This window comes from Oryctolagus cuniculus, chromosome 10, assembly GCF_051225735.1.
Source record: "Oryctolagus cuniculus isolate XC-2025 breed Fujian yellow rabbit chromosome 10, ASM5122573v1, whole genome shotgun sequence".
NCBI classification, from domain to species: domain Eukaryota; kingdom Metazoa; phylum Chordata; class Mammalia; order Lagomorpha; family Leporidae; genus Oryctolagus; species Oryctolagus cuniculus.
This window is the reverse complement of record NC_142876.1, coordinates 64,263,344-64,291,187: the sequence shown is the minus strand read 5'-3', so window position 1 is coordinate 64,291,187 and position 27,844 is coordinate 64,263,344. Positions and strand designations below refer to the sequence as shown.

At 44.8% G+C, this 27,844-nt stretch overlaps 1 protein-coding gene across 1 annotated transcript in view; it reads left to right on the top strand.

The window, feature by feature from the left end:
* LAMA1 (laminin subunit alpha 1) overlaps positions 1-27,844 on the top strand; it is a 177,003-nt gene that overhangs the window by 132,972 nt on the left and 16,187 nt on the right. Inside the window, exons 40-53 of the mRNA XM_051851430.3 lie at positions 1,092-1,227; positions 2,172-2,265; positions 4,255-4,371; positions 7,238-7,420; positions 7,753-7,907; positions 9,239-9,382; positions 10,374-10,507; positions 11,679-11,829; positions 12,834-12,958; positions 20,786-20,936; positions 21,789-21,933; positions 23,135-23,276; positions 25,679-25,793; positions 26,313-26,483. Of these exons, the coding sequence (XP_051707390.3) occupies positions 1,092-1,227; positions 2,172-2,265; positions 4,255-4,371; positions 7,238-7,420; positions 7,753-7,907; positions 9,239-9,382; positions 10,374-10,507; positions 11,679-11,829; positions 12,834-12,958; positions 20,786-20,936; positions 21,789-21,933; positions 23,135-23,276; positions 25,679-25,793; positions 26,313-26,483 (1,963 nt within the window). The remainder of the gene's footprint in view (positions 1-1,091; positions 1,228-2,171; positions 2,266-4,254; positions 4,372-7,237; positions 7,421-7,752; positions 7,908-9,238; positions 9,383-10,373; positions 10,508-11,678; positions 11,830-12,833; positions 12,959-20,785; positions 20,937-21,788; positions 21,934-23,134; positions 23,277-25,678; positions 25,794-26,312; positions 26,484-27,844) is intronic.

Here is a 27,844-nt window from a genome sequence, read left to right as displayed (position 1 = left end):
ACTTAGTGTAAGAGTAGTAAAAGCAATTTGGTGTGAAACACAAAGTTAAATCATATTATTATATTTTATTTCTGGCTCACCAACTTTTTCCAATCAAGTAGGCAAGTACACAAGCAGTAACTGCTGATGTGTGGTCTGGGAAGGGCTTGACTTAATAACCTTGGAAAGAAAACGAAGTGAGTTACTCAGCAGGCAAACATGTGCCAACTGTCAGATTTCATTTTCAAGATAGTGAGAGCTGGATGAAATTGGGCCATTACCAGTGGGCAAGTTCCTGGGTGATTTGCCCACTTGTTAGAATGAGGTTAGGCTGATTGAAATATTATCTGTTCCTCTACAGAATCTCTAGTGAATTTCATCAACTTATGTATTCCAGTTGAGGGATAAGATCCAGCATTCTTATGGTGCATAGGAAAGCCTTTTGCAAAGTAACGACTGTGTTTCAGAGAGATTATAACCTGTGTAGACATGCATGAGTACCCCAACGTATGCAGGGAATTTGAACAGAAATCAGGAGATGTTGACTGTGGCAGGTAGAAAGTGATGTATGACTATCTAAGGTACATAGCATAGCTTCTACTCTTAGTATTAGACGGCCATTCTGGGTATTATCATGATAAGCTTTTAGATTTAGAGAGCAAGCCGCAGGTTATTATTCATTGGTGGTGTTCCTTTTTATAAAAGAGGGTTAATTTTTTAATTTAAAAGACAGATAGAGAACTCTCATTTGCTAGTTCACTCTCCAAATGCCCACAACATGGAAGCTGAGAGCCAGGAACTCCATCCAGGTGTCCCACATGGGTAACAAGGGACCCAACTACTTGAGTCATTACTGCTGCCTCCCAGGGTCTGCATGAGCAGGAAGCAGGAAGCAGGAGCCAGAGCAGAAAAATGAACCCAGGTACTCCGTTGTGGGTTGCAAGCACCCTAACTGGTGACCCAGCACTAGGCCAGACACTTGCCCCTGGTGTGAGTTTTCTAGAGAGAAATTGGGAGGCTTTCAAGACTAGTAAGTACGTAAAATGTTCATGAGTGGAACTGCAAGTTTGATTTTGTTGATCATAAAATCTCTAACTATGCTGATTTGACAGTGGCCTTGAGAAAGTCACACACGTGTCCTTGAATGCAACCAGTGCAGTCCACGTCCATTCCAACATTCAGAGAATGATTGAAGAAGCAGACAAACTGGCCAGCGATGCCCATGAGACTGTCAATAAGACAAGCCTGGTAAGCAATGTCCCTGGCTTTGGTATATGCCTTCCTTTTCTGGGCACTGTGGGAGGTTATTCTAGAAGGTGCTTGAGTAAAGATTCGGGGGTTCAAATATATGCTCATTCACTTTCTTTTCTGGTAGAATCTGTGTGAATGGTGTCTGTTATCATGTGGTACAAGAGGACTTCAAAAACTCCTCAAAAATGGGATTAAATGATAATGTGTATTTTCCACTAACTTTGAAGATACCTGATATATGTTTTAGTTTCCTAAAGTCCTAACTACTTTTTTTAAAAAAAATATATGCATTTTTTACCTATTTATTTGAGAGGTAGAGTTACAGACAGTGAGAGGAAGAGACAGAAGGGAAGGTCTTCCTTCCGCTGGTTCACTCCCCAAATGGCCGCAACGGTCGGAGCTGTGCCAGTCTGAAGCCAGGAGCCAGGTGCTTCTTCCTGGTCTCCCACGTGGGTGCAGGGACCCAAGCACTCGGGCCATCTTCTACTGCTCTCCCAGGCCATAGCAGAGAGCTGTATTGGAAGAGGAGCAGCTGGGACTAGAACCGGCACCCATTTGGGATGCTGACGCCACAGGCGGAGGATTAACCTCCTGCATCACAGAGCCAGCCCCGTACTTTTTTTTTTTTTTTTAATTAAGACTAAGGGTTGGTGTTGTAGGGATGAAGAAGTTCTCAAAAGCTCCTTGGCATGTAGTAGAGACATTTGTCTTTACCCGCGACGGGAATCTTTCTCTGATGGCTGGTTCCCTTTAGATGCGTGTAAACATGTCTTCCTGTTCCTTCTCCTTGGACATAGTAAGCTGTCCCCCTGTTATCTGGTTGGCTTTCTTGTCTGGAACGTGACTGGAGGCTGTTCCATAGAGTTGCTTTCTCTGCCCCCAGCAGGATTCCACTCTGCCCTCCCACCCACCCGTCTTGCTTAAGTCCTTGTGTTTTTCAGTTCTCAGAGTCCCTTGTTTCCAGTGGGAAAGTGGCTCTGCAGCGAAGCTCCAAATTTCTCAAAGAAGGCAACAACCTTAGCCGGAAGCACCAAGGTCAGTGTGTGGCTTGGCCTGAGCTGATAACGAACCCCTCTCTGAGAATGTTCTTTCCTGGAGCAGCTGGACGCTTCTCATTTTTCTGTCACACAAACAGTCCAATTTTCTACCATATCAACCTCGTGTGAGGGGACTTCAGAATGCGGTGAGAAAATGAAACCAAACAATGTTGATCTTGATTGTAAGAATTTTCACATCCAATCCACATATACACAGGGTCCTCAAAAAGTTCAGAGATGAAGAAAATGAAGCTTGTATGAAGAAACTGTGCATGGTTTCAATTTTTTTGCACTCATATAAACTTGCCTCTTGAAGTTCATTTTCCCACCCATTTCTTGAAGTGCCCTTGTGTGGTTTCACATTTTCTTCTGGTGTTGTGCCCTACTGGGCAGTCGTATCTATCTTCAAGCCCTCCTGAAGACCAGACTCTCCTCTCACTGCTGTAGTTGGAGCCATCACCATTCTTCATGGTGTCTGTTGCGTTGTCTTTGAGTGCACGTGCTCTGTAGTGTTCTCATCATTTCATGGTTCCTTGAAGAGATAGATTGTGTTTGGTATTTCTTTTACCTTTCTTACAGGACTGGTTTCATGGTAGACCCATGGTATACTCATGTTACATATTATTGGATTAAATCATAATATTGACTTTATCCATTTTTTTAAAAAAAAATAGCTATGCTGTTTAGTTTCTTCCTTGAGTTTCAGGTATCCATTACTTGGCACATGTAACAACTATCCAATAAGCATAACAAAATGGTGGCAGGAATCCAGTGTGTAAGAGAAACTACATAGGCATACAGTTCTTCCTGAGACATACTATGCTTTTCACCTTACTATATTATTTTTTCTAAGATGTATTTATTTATTTGAGAGAGAGAGGGAGAGACAGAAGAGAGAGAGGTCTTCCATCTGCTGTTTCAGTCCCCAAATGGCCACAACAGCCAGAGTTAGGCCAATCTGAAGCCAGGAACTTCTTCTGGGTCTCCCATGCAGGTGAAGGTGCCCCAGCACTTGGGCTGTCTTCTACTGCTTTCTCAGGCTATGGCAGAGAGCTGGGCCAGGAAAGGAGCAGCTGGCACATGAACTGTGCCCATACAGGATGCTGGCACCACAGGTGGAAGCTTAGCCCACTACGCCACAGCGCCAGCTCTAATATATCCTAATATATCAAAAATCAAAACTTGTTCTGTAGGACTAACTAGTGAATCATACACAGAGCTTGTAGCCTTTTCAGGCTGCTTCTGGGTAGTACTGGCTCTTCCCCCAGCTCTCTGAACCAAGGGGTTGGATATGTCATATTTATTTTTGCTTCTATGTCAGTGATATATTTTAGAATTTATGTTATCATCTCACAGTATAGAAAATGCTTAATGCTCATAAAGCATTAAAAACAAGCTTAAATGCTTAAAGTAATAAAGTGTTAAAAACAAGCTCTGACATCAGGGCTGATAGGCTGTGGTTTTAGCTAACATGTATCCTAGGCCATGACATTGTGAACTTTCTGGCAGTTAACATTTCGTGTTTTAACCATGCATTCAAAATCCAGATGTGAATTTGTATGATGAGCAGAAATTTTAAAAGTGAAACAGCTTTAACCAAACTTGAAGGAGGTTGAGGTTTAACAACCCAGAGGAGAAATATGCCTAGATTCAGGGTGGCTAGGAAGTTAGGAGAGATTAAGACTAGGTGATCTAAACAGTTCTGCACTTTTGAGCCCTAATAAAACTGGACATGAAATTTAAGAAGAAATATTAATGAGAAGGGCAACAAGCAAAGTAGAAAAATGGATTATGCACACTGAAAATGCAGTCTTAATTTCTGTAATGAATGGCGCTGAGTCTTGCTTGGAAAACTTTCAACATTAGGGTGTCTATAGAAAGCCATCATTCTGACAGATGAGTCAGAAGTGATAAAGAAGCTGTTGCCTAGGTGATGTTGTGGAGGAACTTACCTGAAAGGGAGCACTTCTTTCCCTCCTTTAAATAGGTATGGCGTTGAAACTGAGCGAACTGAAAAATACGGCAAACAGATTTCACGAGCGTGCAGATAACATCACGGGGCAAACCAGTGGATTACTGCTGAAGCTTAGAGCAATTCCTGAAAGTAAGTAGAAGGTGTTTCTTGATGTGATTGATCTCATTGTAGAAGCCTTACACAGAGCCTGAGGAAGTCCTGCCTCAGGTCTGATTAAGAGCCCTAGTCAGGGTGGAAAATGACACCGACATCAAAGAAGATTTGACTTGCAAAGAATTAGGATTTGGATGTAAAGATCACATTTTTTTTATATTAACCTCAGAGCACCTGCGTTGAAATACTACAGTTATTCTCCCTCAAACACAGAAGCGTTAGAGACTTCATGCTGCCATCTTGATTGCTTACTTTTAAAATAGGCTTGACACAAGGCATCAAAGGAACAGGGCCACTCAAAGAGGCCAACAGAGGAAGAAGATAGAACATGCTTTACCTGCCTTCAGGGGAGACGCCAGATTCATTGTAAAAGTGAGAATTAAACACTCTTGCTTGGTAAACTTCCTTCCTGAGGCAATAAAGTGTTTTAAAATAGGCCCATTGGTCACTTTAATATTGATGATTTGGAAATGCGGTATTCATTAAAATACTAAATAGGGTAATTCGTTAAAGTGTAACACAAATGAATTGTGCTGAGATGTTATTTACATTGCTTCAAGCTTCGCCTTCCTTTTTCCAGAGAGTGTCTGTAAAAGTCTTAGAGATGCGGGCCCCAGCTCCCAGGTCCTCTCTGCGGGCCCTGCTCCCAGGTCCTCTCTCCCCCGGGAGAGTTTCCAGGGGAAGCTGGATTTTGAGCGCATTCAGCATACTTCTTACCTGGAATCAATGGAGCATTTTCTGACCTGGAAGTTTCTTTTCCTTTTTTTTTTTTTTTTAAAGTAGGGTCTGTTTTGATAAAATACATAACTTTACTTTTTTTAAGATTTATTTATTTATTTATTTGAAAGGCAGTTACACAGAGAGAGAAGGAGAGAGAGGGATGAAGGGAGAGAGAGAAAGAGAGAATGAGAGAGAGAGTCTTCCATCTGCTAGTTCACTCTCCAAGTGGGTGCAACGGCCAGAGCTGCGCTAATCCGAAGCCAGGAACCAGGAGCTTCTGCCGGGTCTCCCACGTGGGTGCAGGGGCCCCTTGGGCCATCTTCTACTGCTTTCCCAGGCCATAGCAGAGCGCTGGATTGGAAGTGGAGCAGTGGAGACTTGAACTGGCGCCCATATGGGATGCCAGCCCTGCAGGCAGCGGCTTTACCCGCTATGCCACAGAGCCGGCTCCAAATACATAGCTTTTTGTTTGAAAGTCATTTCAGACTTAGAGAATTGCAAGAAGAGTAAGAAGAGCACATGTATACCCTTTATCCAGCTTCTGGTGTTAGTGTTTTCTCCATTCGTGAGTAAATACTTTAAAAATGAAAAATCATACCTTTTAAAAAAAATCCACACCCAGATCTGGAATAATTGGGTCTCAGTTTACCCTTTGTGGCTCTTTAGTCTCCATTCTGCTGTGGTTTCCAGCTGCCGATAGAGACTGTAAGCAAACAGGACTTCCTCTAGCCAAGGAGACTTCCATCGCGACTACAGACTTAAAGTGCCAGCACCTTCGTCCCGACGTGGCATGATGTGCAGATTGTGTTAATGAAGAAGAGAAAGAGGCCCCAATATAGAAGTTTAGCTTGTTAATGAGCACTTAGTAATTGGGGCATTTCTTTTAATAAAGTCTGATTAAGACTGAACAATTTATGGGTTTATAGTTTTCATAAAATTCGGAAAGTTTTCAGCAGTTATTCCAATAATGTTTGAAAATAGATGAAAGGGAATACTTAAAAATTTATTCATTTTATTTATTTGAAAGGCAGAGAGAAGGAGAGAGACAGGGGCAGGGGGCAAACTCACATCAGCTGGTTCACTTCCCAAATGCCTCCAGACAGCTGGGGCTGGGCAAGCCTAAGCCAGTCCCAGGGGATGAGGTGTCCTGAGCAGAGTCCCAACTGCCCCACCAAATGCTGTACCTTCTTCCTGCAGTCTTTCTGCCCCCTGTCCTGACACACTGCATGCATGCACTTTTCATTCTTCCCAGTTGCATCACCAATTAATGAAACCCTCTTCATTTTTTAAGACTCCTGTAAAATTTTTTGTATTTCACTTAGTATATTTTCTCTTGCTATTTTGTCACTTTAAATAGTTCTTCACCCTCAAGCCCTAAGAAAATTGAGCATGAAGGGGCAGGCATTTGACATGAGTGAAGATGCTACTTGGACACGCAAGTCCTATATCAGAGAGCCTGGGTTCACGTCTTGGCTCTGCTCCTGATTCCAACTTCCTGTTAATGTGACTCCTGGGAGGCAGCAGGTGATGGCTCAAGTAGTTAGGTCCCTGCTGCCCACATGGAAACCCCCGCAGAGTTCCCAGCTCCTGGCCCAGTCTTAGCTGTGGCAAGCATTTGGGGAATGAACAAGTGGATGGATGGAAGATCTGTCTCTTTTTGCCTTTGAATAAATAAATAAGTTTAAAATTAGACATGCAATTTAAGAAAAATATCAGCAAGAAGGACTACAAGCAAATAAAAGACTGCAAGCAATCTAAATAATACTTTTAATTTCTGTAATGAGTGGCACTAAATCTTAGTGGAAAACTTTCATTATAGAAACTCTGTAGAAAGCTGTTAATTCTGCAGGTGGGTCAGGAGTATAAAGCTTTTGTTTTTATGGTCTTCTTATGCATTGAAATCATATTCCAGAGAATTGCTACCAAAAGTATTTCATTTGTCCCTAAAAGGAGACAGATGAGCATATAGTCTGTAGCCTTAATAATATCTTTGAAAACAAGGAGCTCCATTTTGCATTCAACAATCAATAAAATTACTGTAACGTGTGTCTGTATAAAATCACTCCTGGTGCAATCTTGTGTTTTTATTGTGTGTGATTGCCATCATTTGCATTTGTTTTAGGTGTGAGAGACAAAGGAACCAAAACCAAAGAGCTGGCCTCATCTGCCAACCAGACAGCAGTGAGCACACTGAAGGATGTTGTGGGATTGAGCCAGAAGGTGTTTAATACGTCAACTGACCTGTCCCGAGTGAATGCTACCCTACAGGAGACACATGAACTTCTACGGGACTCCACCGTGACCAGTATGCCAGAGTCTTCCCTCCAACCCTAGAAATCTATGTAGTGAAGATGGGGGCTCGCTCACTCTACAGTGTTTGCAAACAATGTCACTAAAAAACCAACATGCTGAATTAGCATTTATATATCAACATATCTGAATTAGCATTTATAAAGAAGAAGGGCCTTGATAATGCATGCTGCTGGCGTATTTTTCATGTATTCACTACAGTTTCGAGGATTTGAGGATTAGATGATTCTGTTTTATTGGTGTATTAGTAGTAAGCAATTATTTATCTTATTTCTCTCCCTCTCCCCAACTTCCCTACCACCCCCTTGCCTCCTTGTATTTGTTTAGCTCTGTTGGCTGGAAGAAAAGTTAAAGATGTGGAAAAACAAGCCAACCTGTTATTCGATCGGTTGAAGCCTTTGAAGCTCTTAGAAGAGAACCTGAGCAGAAACCTGTCGGAAATCAAGCTGCTGATCAGTCAGGCCCGGAAACAAGCAGCCTCTGTGAGTTTGGGGGTCCCAGGGAATCCCCTGTAGTAACTTGGGTCCCCTAAAAGGTTTGCAGACCAGATGGCAATCACCCCAGGTTTCCCATGGTCTTGTCTTGCATTTATAGCCAATAAGTAGCCTCATTTCCTGAGTTCTTCTTTTTCTCATTGTGTCTCAAAATGTAAGCAAAGAGATCTTTATCCCTTTAGAGATATAATTATAGCCTACATTTATAAATACAAGGATACTTTGAAAAGTTAGTGGAAAATTGGAATTAAAAGATCCTTATTGTGGTGTGAACATTTTTTAAATCCATGAGTGTAGGTGTTAACCTCACTCTGAGCTTCATTGTTTACACATGTGATTATTCCTTCCTTTTTTGCCAATTCACCTTTAACAATCCAAGTACTCTGCAGGACGTCTGTGCATTCTCAAAGAGTCTGAGAAAAGTTTGTATACACTCACTTGCTGCACTAATCCATGCCACAAAATGCATAAATCACTTGAAACCTGGACAAGCTCCATCGAGAGAAATGTTTTATGGCCACCTGTGCACACGGCACGTGGTGCTGGCTGCACTTGTTAGGAGAGGAGTTTCAGGGAAATAAGAAGACTTTCAGGAGCACATGCAGTTGTCATGGTTCTGGGCACTTAGGGTGAACAAAGCCTTTGATGAAGAAAGCTTCATTCTTTCATCTGCATGAAGCTTTCTAGGTAATCAAATAAATAAATAAGTTCCAGAGTCTATTCACCACCATGCATCCTCGCATTAGAAAAGAAATGAGGCTTTACATGGTCTCTGACCTCCATCGGTTTCGGTACAGTCACTAAATAAATGGAAGCCCAAGAGCTGGTCTCAAATACTACGGTTAATACTAATATATAATCTTTCATATTAATGTAAGACACATATGCAAATTATTACTAATTGAAGAGATGAGTGATAATGCAATAACTGCTCTATAAGTACTTACTGAGTAAACACAAGTGTATTACCCCTCCATTTATGGGCCACGTGACCATCACATAGCCTCTCTGAGTCAGGTTGGAAGATTCCAAGGTGATGAGGTCCTTTGTCTTTAAGGAATTAAACCTCCTGTGAGCCAGTTTCCAATGTCAATAACCTGTTGAAAAGGAAGACAAATTTTCCCCATGTTTAAACACTTTACCAGATAAAACCACGTTTCTCACATCGGACTTCTCACTTTATGGAATACATTCCCTATGTATCATGCAGAGAAGAAACCTACCTCTCAGGGGAAATGCCTTAGGGAATAGCGCTGGGCACTCCTGGGGAGCTGCCCAGTGCGTCACTCAGAGGGGCGGTGGGGCTTTTCCTTCCGCAGATTAAGGTCGCCGTATCTGCAGACAGAGACTGCATCCGGGCCTACCAGCCTCCCATCTCTTCCACGAACTATAACAGCTTAACGCTGAATGTGAAGACAAGCGAGCCCGATAACCTTCTCTTCTACCTTGGAAGCAGCACCAGCGTAAGTGGAAGCACCAGTGGGTCTTTCGTAAACGTGTAGATTTTCCAAACGGACACTTGTTTGATGAGACACGAATAGTAGAGCCTTGGGGACATCACTGGTGTGTGACCCCAGAGGTGACAGGGCAGCAGAGTTGTCAGGCTTCACCTAGGCTCGTCCTGCCTACCAGGTGCTGATAGCTCTGGAGACCAGCGATCGCTGGCTGTGTCCTGGAGTCTGTTAGGAAGGAAGATGCTAGCAAGTACATGTGTTATCTGAAATGCATGCCAGAGACAAGAATCAGAACCTGTACAAGGCCGTGGTGTGGGTCCCTGGCGTCTGTCTTACTGTGTTTCTCACATCCATTTGCTGCCTCCTGAGACTAGAGCCTTCCCTCACACTGCTTGTGGACTATTGGGGGTCCCCCAGTACTCACTGGGGGGCATCATGGAGGGCCAGGCCAGGTGAGGACTGGGGGACACCCCAGTCTGGCCACCATCCCCTGGACTCTGAGTTATGGCTCAGCTCCTGGAAGGCCTTTACAGACAAAAGAAGATAGCCTTTTGTGTCTGCTCTTGGCTTTTTTAGGATTTGTTTACTTATATGAAAAGCAGAGTTATGGGGAGCAGGGAGGTGGGGAAACAGAGCTTCCATCTGTTGCTTCACTCTAAATGGCCACTTCAGTCTAGGCCAGACTGAAGCCAAGGAGACAGGAACCCTACCAGGTCTCCCCTGTGGGTAGCAGGGGCCCAAGCACTTGGGCCATCTTCTGTTGCCTTCCCAGGTGCATTAGCAGGGAGCTGGATCGGAAGTGGAGCAGCTGGCACTCCAGCTGGCACTCAAATGGGACGCTGGCGTTGCAGGCACTTTAACCCACTGTGCCACCACAGCAGACCCTGTGCATTTTTGTTTAACATAAGGAAACTATTGTGAGGGCTACTTTTAAAGTGTTTTTGGTAGCTGTGCAGACAACTCAGTGTGTACTCGTCTCCATTTATGCCCTGCGCCCCAGGCTGACTTCCTTGCGGTGGAGATGCGGCGAGGGAAGGTGGCCTTCCTCTGGGATATGGGCTCTGGGTCCACACGCCTGGAATTTCCTGACTTCCCCATTGACAACAACGAATGGCACAGCATCCGTGCAACCAGGTAGCAAAGAATACACGCTCAGAGCATCTCCCCTTTTTAAACTGCAGTGTCTGATAAGTAATTATATGCTTGTAACACTGTATAAATTTCTGTAGTAGAAACTTCTAGAAAGTCAAAGTATAATCAATGAATACTTGGATTAGATTAATTCAAAAAGTAGAGGTTTGGGTTTTTTTCTCCACTACAGAAGAAAGAAACTTCCAACTACCACTGACCACCATATCAATAATCAAAAGATAAAAAGCATAAAAGCTTGGTTTACTTTAATTAATTAATTAATTATCATTTTATTTGAAAGGCAGTGAGATAGAGACAGAAAGAGTTCTTCCATCTGCTGGTTCACTTACCAAATGCCTGCATTAGCCAGGACTAGGCTGGGCCAAAGCCGGGAGCCCGGAAATCAATCCAGGTCTCCCTCATGGGTGGCAAGAGATGCAAGTACTTTGGCTGTCACTGCTGCCTTCCCAGGGTGTGCATTAGTAGGAAGCTGGTTTGGAAGTAGAGCTGGGACTCACACCAGGCCTTCCAATATGGAATTCAGGACTCAGTTTGGCGTCTTAACCACTGCCCAAGCACCTGCCTACTAGGTTCCCTTCAGAATATGACCTTTAGAAAGTCCCAGATCTGAGATAGAAAACCTGGTAAAATGTTTATTCCTCCCCCCAGGATTGAGGAGTAGCAGGCATCCTGGTAGCAATTCCATGTGGCTGGCAGTCTGTGCAGATAGGATGGAATAGAAAATAATGCAAGTGGGAAATGCATTTTCTTACAATTCAGGCACAAAGCACAATTCTTCCTTTCAGAGCCCCTCTCCAGAGTTAACCACTTGCAAGCAGCTGTAGAAACAGCTGTGGTATAGCTTTCTTTTTGCTTTTCTGTAGTCTTGATGTTGTGCTCCTGGGAATACTTTCTCTTTGCTATAGACAAAAATGTGGTAATACTGAAAGCGGTAGGCTTTACTGTTTGGCTATTAGTTTTACTCATTATCTGTAACTTTTACCAGGAGATAATATGATGAAATGTATATTTGGGGGGGGTGGGCAAGAGAGTGTGGGGCTCCTGTTGGGTCCATAGGGAAAAGCAAACAGAGCTGTGTGTGGAATGGGGATGGATAAATGAGTACTGCCTTGGAATTCTGGAAGTTCCTCTTGCAATTCCTTCTGATCCCTAGGTTTGGAAACGTTGGTTTATTGAGTGTAAAGGAATTGAGCTCAAGTCAGAAGCCACCGGTGAAAACAAGTAAATCCCCTGGAACAGCTAATGTTCTAGATATAAACAACTCGACATTGATGTTTGTCGGAGGGCTCGGAGGACAAATCAAGGTAACATGGCGAAGGCACTTATTGGTTGATTTTTACCTTCATAGAAAACTAATATGCTTAAAATATTGGCCGGTGCCGCGGCTCACTAGGCTAATCCTCCGCCTAGCAGCGCCGGCACACCGGGTTCTAGTCCCAGTTGGGGCGCCGGATTCTGTCCCGGTTGCCCCTCTTCCAGGCCAGCTCTCTGCTGTGGCCAGGGAGTGCAGTGGAGGATGGCCCAGGTGCTTGGGCCCTGTACCCCATGGGAGACCAGGAAAAGCACCTGGCTCCTGGCTCCTGCCATCGGACCAGCGCAGTGCGCCGGCCGCAGCGCGCCAGCCGCGGCGGCCATTGGAGGGTGAACCAACGGCAAAGGAAGACCTTTCTCTCTGTCTCTCTCTCTCACTGTCCACTCTGCCTGTCAAAAAAAAAAAAAAATATTGACTTTACTATAGAGTAAAGGCTCAGCCTTAGTAAGTAGATGAACGAAGAAGGAGCCAGTGGTTCCATTGGTTATTTGGGTTTCTTGAAGATGATCCAAGAACTTTAAGACTCCATATTGTTTTCTGTAAATGTCCTTTGTCAGTATTCTAATTCCACTGGGTGACTGATAGTAATTAGTGCTTAACAAAGCCCATTATTTCATTGTGTCGGTGATCGCCTACCCACATACAGTTGAGTTCCTTGGACTTGATTCAGTGACTGCAGGAGCATGAGGGACTCATCCAGCAGGGCCCTCACTGCTGACCCTATTCTCTTTTCCTCACCTGGGAAAGGGACTTCTATCCAACGACCCTGGTAACTGAGCTGATCACTTAAGATCCCACCCAGCTGTCATTCATTCTGGGACTCCACTGCCTAACTAGAGGGAATCCAGTGATGACAGCTGGGCCATTTTCCTGAATGTTGCTCTCTCAAAATTCGGATCTGTTAGATTTGAGCTCCCAGAGAAAAGTTTTGTGCATTTAGAGAATTCCTTCCTCTTGGCCAACTGAATGTGGGTTATGTTTGTCTGTTTGCATTAGAAATCTCCCGCTGTGAAGGTTACTCATTTTAAAGGCTGCATGGGTGAGGCTTTCTTCAATGGAAAATCCATTGGCCTTTGGAACTACATTGAAAGGGAGGGCCAGTGCCAAGGCTGCTTCGGAAGGTGAGATGTCCCCACAATCTAACCTGCACTGCCTTATTCCTTTGATGTCTGAGAGCTGCTTAAAGATATGACATGTGCATCAAGTATGCATAGTGTTTGTGATAATGGTCATCTTATTACGAAGGATGTGATGTGGGTTGGTTTACTAATAGGACTATAGATATCATTTGTAATGCTTTAAAAAGTGCCCTTTTTACTGTGTCTCTCGTTGTATGCTTTGATCATGGATCATAAAATTTAGAAGCTTCAGAATCTTCTCAAGTAACCTCTGTCTCACACAGCAACAGTTAAGTCTTGAGATTTATGGCCTATTTTTGTTTTGAAGGTATCTCCAAGGATGAGAGTGTGTTTGGGTATGAGGCCAGTATTTGTGGGTAAAGTACTTCCCTAATCCTAACCAAGTTCTGTAAATCTAGAAAGGAAAGACTTTTCAAAATGGAGAGCAGCTAACATTCTTTTTGCATGAATTGATATGACAGAAGGCTATTAATAACTTAATCTCACCAAGTTCCACACTCCGTCGTTATGACAAAATAACTGCAGCTCCTGTAATGTAAGGAGTGTTTTCTAGCACTTTAGTAATTACAACAGTCGATTGTTTTTTGCCATTAGAGAAATATAACATCTGACATAAATTTTTTCCCACATAACGGCTGCTCTTTCCAGATGGATGCCTGTAATTAACTTTGAGCATGGCAAGGTCGGTTAGAAGCAACTCTAATTACAGTTAGAAGCTCATGGGTGGGCCGGCGCCGCAGCTCACTAGGCTAATCCTCCACCTTGCAGCACCAGCACACCGGGTTCTAGTCCTGGTCGGGGTGCTGGATTCTGTCCCGGTTGCCCCTCTTCCAGGCCAGCTCTCTGCTGTGGCCAGGGAGTGCAGTGGAGGATGGCCCAAGTGCTTGAGTCCTGCACCCCATGGGAGACCAAGATAAGTACCTGGCTTCTGCTGTCGGATCGGCACAGTGCGCTGGCCGCAGCACGCTGGCCACGGCGGCCATTGGAGGGTGAACCAACGGCAAAGGAAGACCTTTCTCCCTGTCTCTCCCTCTCACTGTCCACTCTGCCTGTCAAAAAAAAAAAAAAAAAAGAAGAAGCTCATGGGTGGTCCTCATTGTGCCATTGTCAGATTTGCTTTCCCACCTGGCTCAAAGCTTAGTATTTTGTAGGTTAAGCCTTTTAGTTGCTACTTTCCCTTTTCTTAGCTTGTTGTAAAAGTTACAACTAGATGCCAAGTATTGCATTGCAACCTGAGGACTAAAAAGAATACAGTGTGCCGAGTGTGTTTCTTGGGCTCCTGGTCCAGGTCTCTACCACATGTCCTTCAGTACTTTGGGTAGTGAGTCTCCTCTCCTCCTTGAGGTTTGGGGTAGTTCTTCCAGAAAAGGGGAACAGTAATTGTGTTTGTCTTACCCTCCTCCCTGAACTATCATGATGAACACATACCATGAAGACTGTGAACATACTTTTTATAAATGTGAAGCACTACACCCATATCCACTGCTCGTCTTTCTGCAGTGATGTGATATTGCTTTCTAGGTAACGGTCTCAGGATTATGTTCCTGATGATAGACATGGAGAAAGCAAAGTTTTGTAACTGGCAAATATGATAAAAAAAAAAAAATGTTGGGACCCTGTGAAGTCTCAACACTAGAACTTGAGGAGATTGAACACATGCATTACTGCCACCTTTTTCTTATGCTATGAACTCTTCCAGTAATTTAGCAATTCTAACATGAAAAATTCCCTGACCCCGGCCTCCATCCCCTCCATGACTCCAGATTTTTAGCCTTAATGTTAGAAAGGAAAATTGTTAACAGAAATTGAATATTTCCAGTATGGAAAATGTCCCTGAACTGTAGTCATTGTAATATTCTGTATTTTATCCATCACTTTCATATTTTTAAAAAAAATATATATTTTTATTCTTAATTGGTACCTAGTGACTGTACACATCTATGGGCTCCAGTGTGACATTTAATGCATGTGTACAGAGTGAATGATTGGCAGGGTAACTGGCTTATCCATTGCCTTGAATGCTTTCAGCGCCATCTTAAAGCCAAAGACCTCAGCCTACAGCTGGATGAGGAAGTTGGTTGTCTATGTGGCCATTGGGTTTTGTGTCCATGTGGCCATTGGGTTTTGTTCTTGGGACTGCCCTCCCATCAGATTTCCACTACCTTTGGCCTCGGACTGAAAGATGAGGAGGAGGTTGGCAGCATCTGTTAATTCAAGGACAACTTCCAGGTCAAGTTTTCAAAAGGCTGTAGGGCCAAAGTGTCTCATGAGTTCAGTCACCCTGTGGTTTGATTAATGTGCTTTTCTACATACTGAGCAAATCAGCTGCTTTTCTTGTTTTGTGTTGAACAATATTTCCAAAAATGTGCTGGTAAAGAAAACTAGTTTGGTAAGATGCTCATAAAGAAATGCAGCAGTAGACAATGGTTGCTGATCGTAAATGTCTGGGAAACACTGAGTTAAACAAATTAAACGTATTGATTGTGAGAGGCTAAAGCCCTTAACTAGCATTGATAGCTAGTATGCATGGTGACCCCATCCTGGGGAGAGGCTGGGGTTGCAGCATTTCCCACTCAGTTGACCCCAAACCCCTTATAAACAAGCACACCCAGAGGTGCTTATGTTGCGTAGCAGATACTTGGAGAGCTCTGATGGAAGCACAGGTGGAGCTCTATGTGTCCGTTTGTAAACTTGAACTGTCTCATTTTAGCTATCATTTTAGTTAAAGCTAAAACTTTAACTTGGAGAGTTAATAAGGTAATTCTAGTAACAATCCATTTTTGTGGATTTAGATGGGAAGTCATGATGCCTTCTACTTGGTATCATTTGCCATTATCAGATCATTAGTATGATCTGTTGATTTTTTAAAAAAAAAGATTTATTTAGTTATTTGAGAGGCACGGTTACAGACAGAGAGAGGGAGGGACAGAGAGATTTTACATCCTCTGATTCACTTCCCACGTGGTCACAACAGCCCTAGAGCTGGACCAATTCAAAGCCAGGAGCCAGGAGCTTCATCTGGGTTTCCCACACCAGTGATAAGTACCCAGGCACTTGGGCCATCTTCCACTGCTTTCTCAGGCCATTAGCAGGGAGCTGGATTGGTAGTGGAGCAGCCAGGACTTGAACCAACACCTAAATGGGATGCCAGTGCTGCAGGCGGAGGGTTAACCTACTATGCCACAGGGCTGGCCCCGTTCTTTAGAGTGTTTTAAAAAAATTATAGGAGTGCTTAACTTGACTTTCTTTGCCAAGTAAATTAATTGAAATTTTATATTCTTCTTTGAATATCTTAAATGTTTTTTACATAGTACCAGCATGTCTATACATTCTTAAAGGATATTACAGAGTTAACCCATGGTCCTAACAGTTCTTATCAAGATAAATATGGAAAAAACTTTGGATTTAATTAACAGATATAATCCGCATGTTAGAGAGTCAACTGGCCATAGGCATGGGTCAGTGTTTGGTGTTGCAGGCCTTCTGCTGGCTACAGTCACAGGAGTTTATCTCCTCAGATATTTCATGGTCTGGGGAGAAGTACTCCGACAGAAACAAAAGTGCTATGCACCATGGCCACAGGGCAACCATAGGAGCAGCAGCCTAGGCCTGCAGCCCTGGCCTTAACCTCAGGCGCATGCGTAACTGCTGCGCGGGCGTGGGGACGGGTAAATAGGGATCCTGCAGTGTCAGCCATGAGATCTGGGAGGCTCACGGAGGTCTGCAGGTTCTTCCAGGCTTACCGGGCCGAGAGCTGTGAGGGCTGAGGGATCCTGAGTGTACCCTGGAGTGAGGGCAGTCTTTTCAAGGATGGACTAGAGCTGTCAGCGAAGTGCCTTGCTGAACCAACTCCTTGTTTGTCTTGGGGCCTTCAACTAGGCCAACTCAGAGCCATCTTCCTGTGGCCGCCTGGGGACCGGCCCCAGAGCTGACTGGAGAAGCATGTGAGCCCCGTGGGCTGGAATGAAGCCTGCGGGGGCTCCGGGAGAACAGCTCAGGGGAGTGACAAGGGGCAAGCCCCCATGTATGCCATTGGCACTCTGCATGAGCTCTCCCAGGAGAATCGCTTTCCGTCAGTTTCATTGCAGCCCATCCCTCCTCCTGGCTGCCACCCCAGCTCATGAGCAGCGGGTGCATCAGCTCAGGGGGTGGGGGCGGGGCATGCACACTGGATGAGGCAGATTGCTGGAGTTTGCTTTGAAACCTGGCTTCACCGTTTTCTTGGTGTGTGCTCTTGGTGGGGTAGCTCATCTCAGTGGCTCAGCTTTTGATAAGCAACATGTTAGCCCACTGAGGATCTGTGGACACAGCAGAACAACGCGAGTTAACATGGAGCTCCCCGCTGCCTGTGTGCCAGGCACTGTTCTAAGAGCATGTGGCCCTCCCAAAGTGGATCTGTCATTCTATGTTGATGAGGACAGCGTTGCCTACTGGGATAGGTCACTTCTCCAAGTTCCTGCGGCTAGTGGGTTGGGGAACTAGGATTTGAACCTGAGAAGTCTGGCTCTAGGGTCTGTGTCCTTGACACTGCAGTCAGCCAGGAGGTAGAAGAGTAGGGTGGGCTTCTAGGAAGACTGCAGGTTTCAGAGTCAGACTTAAAAGTAAACCATGGTTTAAACATTTATTCCGAGTTCATTATTTACTAAAACTTATTCAGAGTTCATTTACTTCCTAGAAGAATCACAAGACAGAGACGTTTAGGAAAAGCAGGACGGTGGGCAGCTCAACATTTGAAACCTTGAGTTTCCCAAGCTGCTGCACTTTTGGTTTTTTCGTTAGTGGAAACAAAATCGCTGTTTGTTTATACGGTGGACTTCCCACCCCCAGCTGCGGCGGATGCATTCCCAGACCCACAGGGAAGCCGGAAACTGGGACAGCACCAAACCCTATCCATGCAGTGTCACATCACTGTCAAGGACATGGCTGAGAAATGCCTCGTCAGGTGACTTTTTTTTTTTTCTTGTTAAAGATTCATTTTGTTTATTTGAAAGTCATAGTTACATAGAGGCAGAAGGAGAGGCAGAGAGAGAGAGAGAGAGAGAGAGAGGTCTTCCATCCACTGGTTTACTCCCCAATTGGCCTCAACGGCTGGAACTGTGCCGATCCCAAGCCAGGAGCCAGGACCTTCTTCCAGGTCAACCATGCAGGTGCAGGGGCCCAAAGATGTGGGCCATCTTTCACTGCTTTCCCAGGCCATAGCAGAGAGCTGGATCAGAACTGGAGCAGCCAAGACTCAAACTGGTGCCCATATGGGATGCTGGCACTGCAGGCAGTGGTTTTACCCAGTACACCACAGCACCGGCCCCGTCAGGTGATTTCATTGTTGCGCAAATATTCTGGAGCTATGATGTTATTAGTCGATATGATTTAAAAAAAAAATAAGATTTATTTATTTATTTAAAAGAGTTACATAGAAAGAGGAGAAGAGGGTGGGAGAGAGAGAGAGAGAGAGATCTTACATCCAGGGGTCCACTCCCTGGATGGCTCAATGGCCAGGGCTGGGCCAGGCCAACGCCAGGAACCAGAAGTTTCATCCAGGTCTCCCACGTGGGTGGCAGGGATGTAAACACTTGGGCTATCTTCTGCTGCCTTTCCCAGGCTGTTTGCAGGGAGCTGAATGGCAAGTAGACACGAACCAGCACTCATACGGGATGCTGGCATCACAGGTGGCTGCTTTATCTGCTGCGCTGCAGTGTGGCCCTAGTCAGTAGAATCTTCTGGAGCCACCATCCTGTATGTGCTCCCCCAGGGTTGGAGATGTTATGCAGCACCTGACTGTACTGCTACTTCCTGTACATACATGCTTACGATAGATTCTAATTTCTGAACTGGATACAGTAAGAGATTAACAACAGTAACTAATAATAAATACAAGTTATAGCTATATACTGTAATGAAACTTAGATGAATGTGGCTTCTCTCTGAAAATATCCTGTGCTCCAGACCTTAGCGACATCAGCCTAGGTGTTTTTTCTTCCCTTGTGGAGAACTTCCATCTTTTCACTGAAAGAAAACGTTTTGTGGTTTCTCTTTGGCATCCTGAATTGTCATCATCACTGCTCTCGCACTTCGGGGCCGTTATTATGGGAAACAAAGGTTATTTGAGCACAAACTCTGGGGCCCCATGATAGCTGGTCTAAGGGAAATGGATGCTGACATGACTGTTGGTGAGGAGCACATGCAGCGTGGACATGCTGCACAGCAGAGGATCCCATCCTAGTCCCAGGCAGAACGGAAGCGGACGGCTTGCGATTTCATCACACGGGTCGGGACAGTGTGCGATCTAAAACACACGGAATTATTTCTAGAATATTCCATTTCACGTGTTCAGAACACAGTGGAGTGAGGGTAACTGAAATCCTGGGGAGTGAAACCAAACCTGCTGTGCTGTGTGTGTACATTTAGATTGCTGTGAGTTGACATGGAGACATGTCATTGATTTTGTTGTTGCACCTTCCTCTGGAAGAAGGCTGAATTCATAGCCCAGAACCACCCTCGTGCAAGCCTGGTGCTATTCCAGAGAAGTCTTTCTGAAACATGATTATATATATATCTTCCAGGTGAATTCTTTATAATTGAGCGGTGGGTGAGGTCAGCCTTCTGGCGTCTGCGGCGGAGATCAGCAGACACACTTACCTGATAGGTGCTCTGGGCTGTGTTGTCACAGCCAGGCCTCTCTCTCAGCATAAGACGCAGGTCTTTAAACTCACCTGCAGATTTTTGAGGACATCAGGTTTTCATTCATTCATTTGTTTATTTTGAAAAGTGATCTTTCTGGTAGCATGTGTTTGCTTTCCATTGTAACTCCAGCATGCCTGGTGGATTGGTGAGTAGCAGAAGCTGATAAATACTAATATAAAAATCATCCTGAAAGCATTGGCCTTAAGAAACACAGTTGCATTAAAGGAAATTGGAATAAATTAACAAACAAGTCTATCTGATAAGTAGAAATATCTATTTCTGTGAAAAAATTCCCTTTTACTGCAACAACCACTGCCTGTGTTCACTTCCTCCTCTGTATGAAGCAGCTGGGCATTTGGCTTCCAAATCTCATGGCAAGTGTATTTTAAAGATTTATTTATTTGAAAGACAGAGTGATGAGATTAGTTAGAAGAGGTCTCCCATTCGATGTTTCACTCCCCAAATGGCCACAACTGCCGGGGCTGGGCCACACTGAAGCTTGGGGCCTGGAGCTCCATCCAGGTCTCCCACATGGGTGGCAGGGGCTCAAGTTCTGGGCCATCATCTTCTGCTGTCTTCCCAGGCACATTAGCAGGGAGCTGGAAACAGAGCAGCTTCGACTCAAACCATCACTCCCATTTGGGATGCCAGTGATGTAGGCAGCAGTGTGCGTAGCTCACTGTGTCCCAGAGCCGGCCTGGCAAGTGTACGTTCAAATATAGATGAGTATCCATTATCTGAATTGCATGGGACCAGAAGTGATTTAGATTCCAGATTTTTCTGACCTGTAGATACACAATGAGATATCTTAGGTGTGGGACCACAGTGGACACACAGAATTTATTTGTGTCTCATACACACCTTACACATAGACACTGAAAGTAATTTTATCCAACAGTTCTCAGTCATTTTGTGCATAAAGTAAACCTGCATAGTGTGGGAATCTTTGTCTCTGGCATCACGTCTGACTCAGAGCGTTTCTCGTGGTCATATTAGAGCAGTCCAACCTGTGTTGTGGGTTGCACTCGTGCTCAGATGAAGGGGCTAGTTGAGGCAGAGTGCAGGACATGGCTCGCCGGCTCTCTGTGTCCTCTGACAGTGGCTGGTGCATCCTCTCCTCTGTTGCAGCCCCCAGAGTGAAGACTCTTCCTTCTATTTCGAGGGGAGTGGGTATTCCGTCGTGGAGAAGACGCTGCGGGCCACCGTGACACAGGTCGTGATGCTCTTCAGCACCTTCTCGCCTAACGGGCTGCTCCTCTACCTGGCTTCCAACGGCACCGTAAGAGCCTCCCCGGGCCACTAGGCCCTACTGTGTGTGTACATTTAGATTGCTGTGAGTTGACTAACACTGAATGAGGATTTACTGACAGGACATATACATATGAGGGCACTTCATAGAAATGGAATGGAAAGATTAGTGTATTTTGGTGCAAAAAATTTTTTTAAAACCCATGTAGAGTATTTTAATCATAAGCATTTTCCATGAGCTTTCTGGAGACTCCTTGTATGTATTCTGTACTATTTTCTGAGCACATGCTAATGTCACACATATAGATGCCGTACAGCTGCCCATCAAAAAATCATTTATTTATTATATTAACCCAAATTCATTGAAGAGCCTTTGGAAAATACAGAAGAGCACCAAGTAGAAACTAGCCTCCCAGTCACTGTGGAAATCAACTGAACGTTTATTTTTACATTTTGAGCTCAAATACTATGTCTTGTGCTATGTTCATGGTGACCACAAATAGTCTTTTATTTGAATTCTATCCAGAAGAAATTCATGTTCCCATTTTAATCTCATGTGTGGGTGATTTCTGTCTAATCCTCTACTTTCATTTTTTTTGGACTGGCCCATTTGTCAGTCTAAATGAAAAAGATACAGAAATTCTACTTCTTTTACTAATCATAGATTTTTGCTAACGCTGAGTAGTGCTCCAGTTATATTTGGGTAGAGTTCTAGAAAACTTTCATGGCCATTGTTAAGTTCACAGCATAGACCCCTGGCTGTGGGGCCAGATTCTGTTTTCCCAGTTTGACTTTGGAAGGATCCTATCATCCCTGACTTGATGGGAAAAGAAATCTTGGAATCAAGATGGCGCCATGGGGAATCATGTTCTCTTCTTTACAGAAAGACTTTTTATCCATCGAGCTGGTGCATGGCAGAGTGAAAGTCACAGTCGACCTGGGTTCAGGGCCCCTTGCTCTTACTACAGACAGGCGGTATAACAATGGAACCTGGTACAAAATTGCTTTCCAGCGAAACCGGAAGCAAGGTAGGTCCATGGCTGGACTCACCTGATATTGGTGACCCTCAGAGTCAGAAATCTTTCCAAGTCAGCAGACTGTTCTACTCTGGTTTCTGAATGGCATTCTAATTGAAAGCTCTTGTTACCGTTGGAATACTAAGCAACATCAGCCACATTTTTCTAGAGGAATGTTATAATTCTATTTGTGGTTTGCAACTGCGTTATTTCATATTAAATGCTGAATTGGAATTGAGAATCCAATCCATGCTGTTTTCTTTTATTATTATTTATTTGAAAGGCAGAGTTACAGAGAGAAAGGAGATAGAGATGGAGAGAGAGAGAGAGAGAGAGAGAGAGAGAGAGAATTTTCCATATGCTGGGTTACTCCCCAAATGGGCGCAACAGCTGAGGCTGGTGCTGGGCCAGGCTGAAACCAGGAGCCTGAAACTGCATGCAGGTCTCCCACAAGAGAAGTAGGGGCCCAAGTATTCAGGCCATCTCCTACTGCTTCCTCAGGCACATTAGTAGGGAGTAGGGTTGGAAGTGGAGCAGCCAGGACTCTTAGCTGCGCCTATATGGGATGCTGGCATCGCAGGTGACAACTTAACCCGCTGCACCACAACGCTGGCCCACATAATGTTTTCTTCCACACACACGCTGTTTTCATAAAACAATATGTTTTCTGCATTTGTTGACTTGTTCAGACAGGATTTTTATTTGTCCTTTGATGGTCCAGAAAATTAGCTAATTGGATCTGCAGAATTTAAAAGCCTATATCTTGGAGTTGGCGCTGTGTTTGTGGTGTAACAGTTTAAGCCACCGCCTGCGGTGTTGGCATCCCACATGGGCGCTGCTCCACTTCCAATCCAGCTCCTTGTTAATGTGCCTGGGAAGGCAGTGGAAAATGGCACAAGTGCTTGGGGTCCCGTACTCATGTGGGATACTCAGATGAAGCTCCTGGCTCCTGGCTTTGGACTGGCCCAACCCCAGCTGTTAGGTTCATTTGGGGAGTGAACCAGTAGATGGAAGCTCTCTCTCTCTCTCTCTCTCTTTCTCTCTCTGTGTCTCTCCCTCTCTCTAACTTTGCCTTTCAAATAAATAAATAAATCTTTTAAAAACAAGAGCCTGTGTCTTTGTAAATGAATATGGTTGGCAGGAATTAGTGTTTTTAGTTAAATGTAGAAAGTAATTTTCTTTATCTTACCTCTTTCTCTCCCTCTGCTTTCAGGACTGCTGGCAGTCATTGATGCCTACAACAGCAGTGATAAGGAAACCAAGCAGGGCGAGGCTCCGGGAGTATCCTCAGACCTCAATCGTCTAGACAAGGATCCCATCTATGTGGGGGGAGTACCGAGGTCAAGAGTTGTAAGGTATGGTGTTAAACTCAGAGATTTCCTGTCTCCAGCTACCAACTGTGAAGATTCTTCCCTGCTGCTCCCAAGGACCACAAGCCAGAGCCTTAAAACAACAGAAATTTGTTCTCTCCCAATTTTCGAAGCCGCAAGTCTGAAATCCAGATGTAAGCAGAGTTGCCTCCCAGTGAGTGCTGTGAGAATCTGTCCCCAGCTTCTGAGAGCTTCAGGCATTCCCTGGCTTGCAGGTGGCATTGTCCCCGTAGCTTTGCACCCACCCTCTTCCCTGCATACCCTTGTCACTGTGTCCGAATGTCCCATTTCTGTAAGGACACCAGTCATACTGCATTAGGGCCTATTCCAAGCATCTTGTCTGAGCATGATTACCTCCACAGAGATCCTATTTCCATAGCAGGCCACATTCACGGGCGAGGATTGAGGCCTCTTTAGGAGGGGACATAGATCAACTCATGACATCCACTTCGATTCCAAGTACCATTTGCCATATTCATTGCGAAGTGATGCAGACCTCTGCAGAAAAACGAATGGTTTTGTATCTGTTGCCTTTAGAAGATACAAAAAATGTTAATGTGCAACATTTGAAGAGCCTGCTTTGTCACCCTCCATCCTGCTTCCTTGACACTTTAATCATGGAATTTCTTTAAAAGCCCCCCTTCCAAAAAAAAAAAAAGTGCTTTCTGAAGACGTATCTGCATTCCTCTTGGTGTAATTAGGATGAATAGTGGATGTGTAGGCTGAAAGACCAGCATCAGGAAGTTGGACAAATGATGGCAGGGGAGAGAGACAATGAGGTTCGTTTATAACAGAGATTCCTGTTTAGCTTTCTGATTTTATGATTTGCATAAACTTTTAGTGGCTTCTTTGCTCTCTGTTTTATGATTTTGGCTTGGGCAAAGTAAACACCAACATTTTTCCATATCGTTAAAAAAAACAGAAGTCACATATGAAAGGTCAGCAATCAAGGCCTATCTGTCTCCAGGGAGTGGCATCCCCAAGTGTCCAAACTGAGCCTTCCAGTCCAGGGTTTCCCAGCGTACATCTGTAGCCATACCCATCTTTAAGCCAAGTTCTTCTATGGAATCCTAATGTGTGGCACAGAAGCACAGTCAGTCCAGCTACTATGGGAAGCGTCCAGATCCACTCTCTCCGCCTCCTCTGCTCTTTGCCAGCAATCAATGAAAGTTGCAAGGAACATAGTTTGTAGCTGCAGGCACCCCCCTCCCAGTCTTGGAAATGAATATGTTTAAACCTCAGGAGAGTGGGTCACCTCCAAGCCAGCCAGGATTGAAAGCCTGTCTTCTAATCCCCATCCCAGCACCAGGGCCTGCTCTCAGAGCACCAGGGGTCTTCCTGCAGCCACCAGCTGTGTCTTGGTTCCTGCGCTCTTTGCCTGAATGGTACACAGTATAGACTCTGGAAAATAGAACAGAAGTCCAAATCACAGACTGTCCCAGGAGAAAGGACTTTGGGCATCCCCAGGGTCAGCCTCCTCATTTACACTGGAAGAATTAGAGATCCAGAAAGATTAAATACACCTTAGATCATGTAGCTGCCTAACAGACCAAAGCTCATTGGTCAACATGGAGAAGGACCATCTTTCTACACGGCTCTCCTGTGACTTGCGGATGCATAAGAGTGGAAGATGCTAAGTAGTCTCCATACTTGGGGAACAAGAGCCTGCACACTTAACAGCCTGATGCCAGCCAGTTGTGGGGTACCTTCTGGTTGAAAAAAATCCCTCTCTGTTCCTGTACTGTATTTATTGACTTGGAGGCTGAAGTAAAGGATTTGGGGTAATCCTATACTTCAAAATGTAACGATTCCTTTAGGACGAAGTTCATGAATATACAGTATGGACAGCAGCCAGTGGCTTCTCTGGCCACCTGGCCTTGGAAGATAGTCTCTCACACTTGCCTCCAAGAGAAGTGAATGTTCTGCAATACATGGAGACTAGATAGTTATAATTGGCTTGTGTTGTGATGAGTGTATTTAAACTGTAATGACACTGAGTTCTCTAAAAAATAATAAACATATTTGGTTACCTAGGTGGCGATCTAAGTAGCTAAAGTGAGTCTGATCCCTTTCTCTAGGGAGACCACAGTCACGTGTCTCCAACTACAGGGACACGTTCTGAGAGACGTGTGATTAGGTGATTTTGCTGTTGTGCAGACCTCACCCATGGAGTGTACTTAGACCAACTGAGATGGCTGCCATGTCAGTAGGTGACTGCATAGGGCTGTATTTGTGTAGCTTTGGTTCTCACTGTGCTTCTTAGAGGGAGGCCTGGATACTTCTGCAGAGTGACTCACAGAAACAGGTATTCTGTATGTGTGGGTCCATTTATATTTCTTCTCCGAAAACCAGAATTATAATGTCTGAATCGATGTCCTCCCCTACAGAAAAGGCGTCACCAGCAAAAACTATGTGGGCTGCATCAAGAACCTGGAAATATCCAGATCAACCTTCGATTTGCTCAGAAATTCCTATGGAGTGAGAAAAGGCTGTGTGCTAGAGGTGGGAAGCGTTGTTATTAATACTGGAGTTTCTAAAAATGCTCAGTAATTGGCCGGCGCTGCGGCGTACTAGGCTAATCCTCCGCCTGCGGCACCGGCGCACTGGGTTCTAGTCCCGGTCGGGGCGCCGGATTCTGTCCCGGTTGCTCCTCTTCCAGTCCAGCTCTCTGCTGTGACCCGGGAAGGCAGTGGAGGATGGCCCAAGTGCTTGGGCCCTGCACCCCATGGAGACCAGGAGAAGCACCTGGCTCCTGGCTTCGAATCAGCACAGTGTGCCAGCCGTAGCGGCCATTTGGGGGGTGAACCAATGGAAGGAAGACCTTTCTCTCTGTCTCTCTAACTCTGCCTGTCAGAAAAAAAAATTGCTCAGTGATTGATAACATAATAATGTGCCAGGATATAAACTACTGGGGGGTGGGGATGGGAAAGAGATGATGGGGAAAGCGAGCTGTACCCCAGCAGTGGGAGATCCAGCCTTCAACGGGAACTTCACGTGCGTTTTCACTTCCTGTGTGACCAGCCTATCCACAGCGTGAGCTTCTTGAGAGGCGGCTACATTCAGTTGCCCCCCAAGTCTTTGTCTCCAGAATCGGAATTATTGGTCACATTCGCCACCACCAACAGCAGCGGCATCATCCTGGCTGCCCTTGGCAAGGAGGCACAGAAGCAGGGCCCCTTGCAGATGCACGTGGTGAGTAGCTGTGGTGTCCTGGAGCCACCAGCTCAGGAAAGAAGTGACAATGGGAAGTGCTGATTGGACAGTTACTGACTCATAGATAATTCTTGTAGCTGCTTGTGTATGGATAAGCGTTTTTATTAAGTGAAAGTTACTATTGCTGAAAATCTTTCCCCATGAATCAGTGATTTCTTATGCTGCATAATCCATCTCTGTTGCTCGGCTACTGATAAGAAAGCTATTGGCCATCTACCTCTAATTACAACTCATTGAGAAAGCATAAACTGAGCTTTCTCCTGCATACTATGGCCATTGCTCTTCATCCTAAGGCTAAAAGTGCAAACCCTTAAGTTTGGATCAGGTCAGGACTTTCTCTGTGATGTGATTGGCAAGGAGCTGAAAGCAAGGTGGGCTGTCCAACAAGCCCAGGGGGCCAGCAGCAGGTGAGGAGAGCAGGGTAACAGTTACTCATATTTATACCCCATTCAAGAGTATGAGTGATACCTTCCCTTCGCTGTGGCCTGGGTTGGCGTGTGTCCTGTGGTTTGAAGTGACTTCAGACTGCTCCTGTATGGTCTTAGTGAAGCGGAGCCCATTCAGCAGTAGATTGTGGAGAACGGCCCTCTGCTGTGGCAGACGCTGTGCAGATGTAGCTGTCGCATCAGCACAGACAGGCGGCCAGGGAATCCTGCTCCCCTAAAAAGCCAGGTTAACATGCTCAAGGTCACACAGCCCTTCCAAGTCAGAGGCAGAATGGGACACCGGTCTGCAGAGCCCAGATACGTCAGGAGATGCTCAGTGAAGGGCTGATGATGACTTTCAGTCTGTGGGGTCCACTGGTCTTTTTTTTTTTCCCCATGGAGGTGAAATTCATATAAAATTAGCCATTTTCCAGTGAAATTATTATTTTCCAGTAAATTATGGATTCAGTGCATTCTCTAAATTGTGAGGCTATTTTTTCCATCTACTTCCAAATATTTCATCCCTCAAATTAAAAGTCTACACCCAGTAAGGATCCACTCCTCACCCGCCTGTCCCTAGTCCTGGCAGCTGCCAATATGCTTTCTGTCTCTATGGATGCTTCTTAGTGTATGCAATCAGTATGATATGTGATCTTTTCTGTCTTCTGCACAGCATATCGGAGCATTAGCCACACTGTAGCATGTACTTCATTCCTTTTTGTGACTGAATAAAATTCCACACTGTGTTCATGCTACAATTTTGTCTGTCTGTTAGTTATTTGACAGACCTTGGGTTATTTCTGTCTTTTTTAACCTATTTGAATAATGCTTCTATGAACATTAGTGAACAGGTATGTGTGGAAGGTCCCTGTTTTTACTTCTTCGGAGACATACCTAGGCATGGAATAGCTGGCT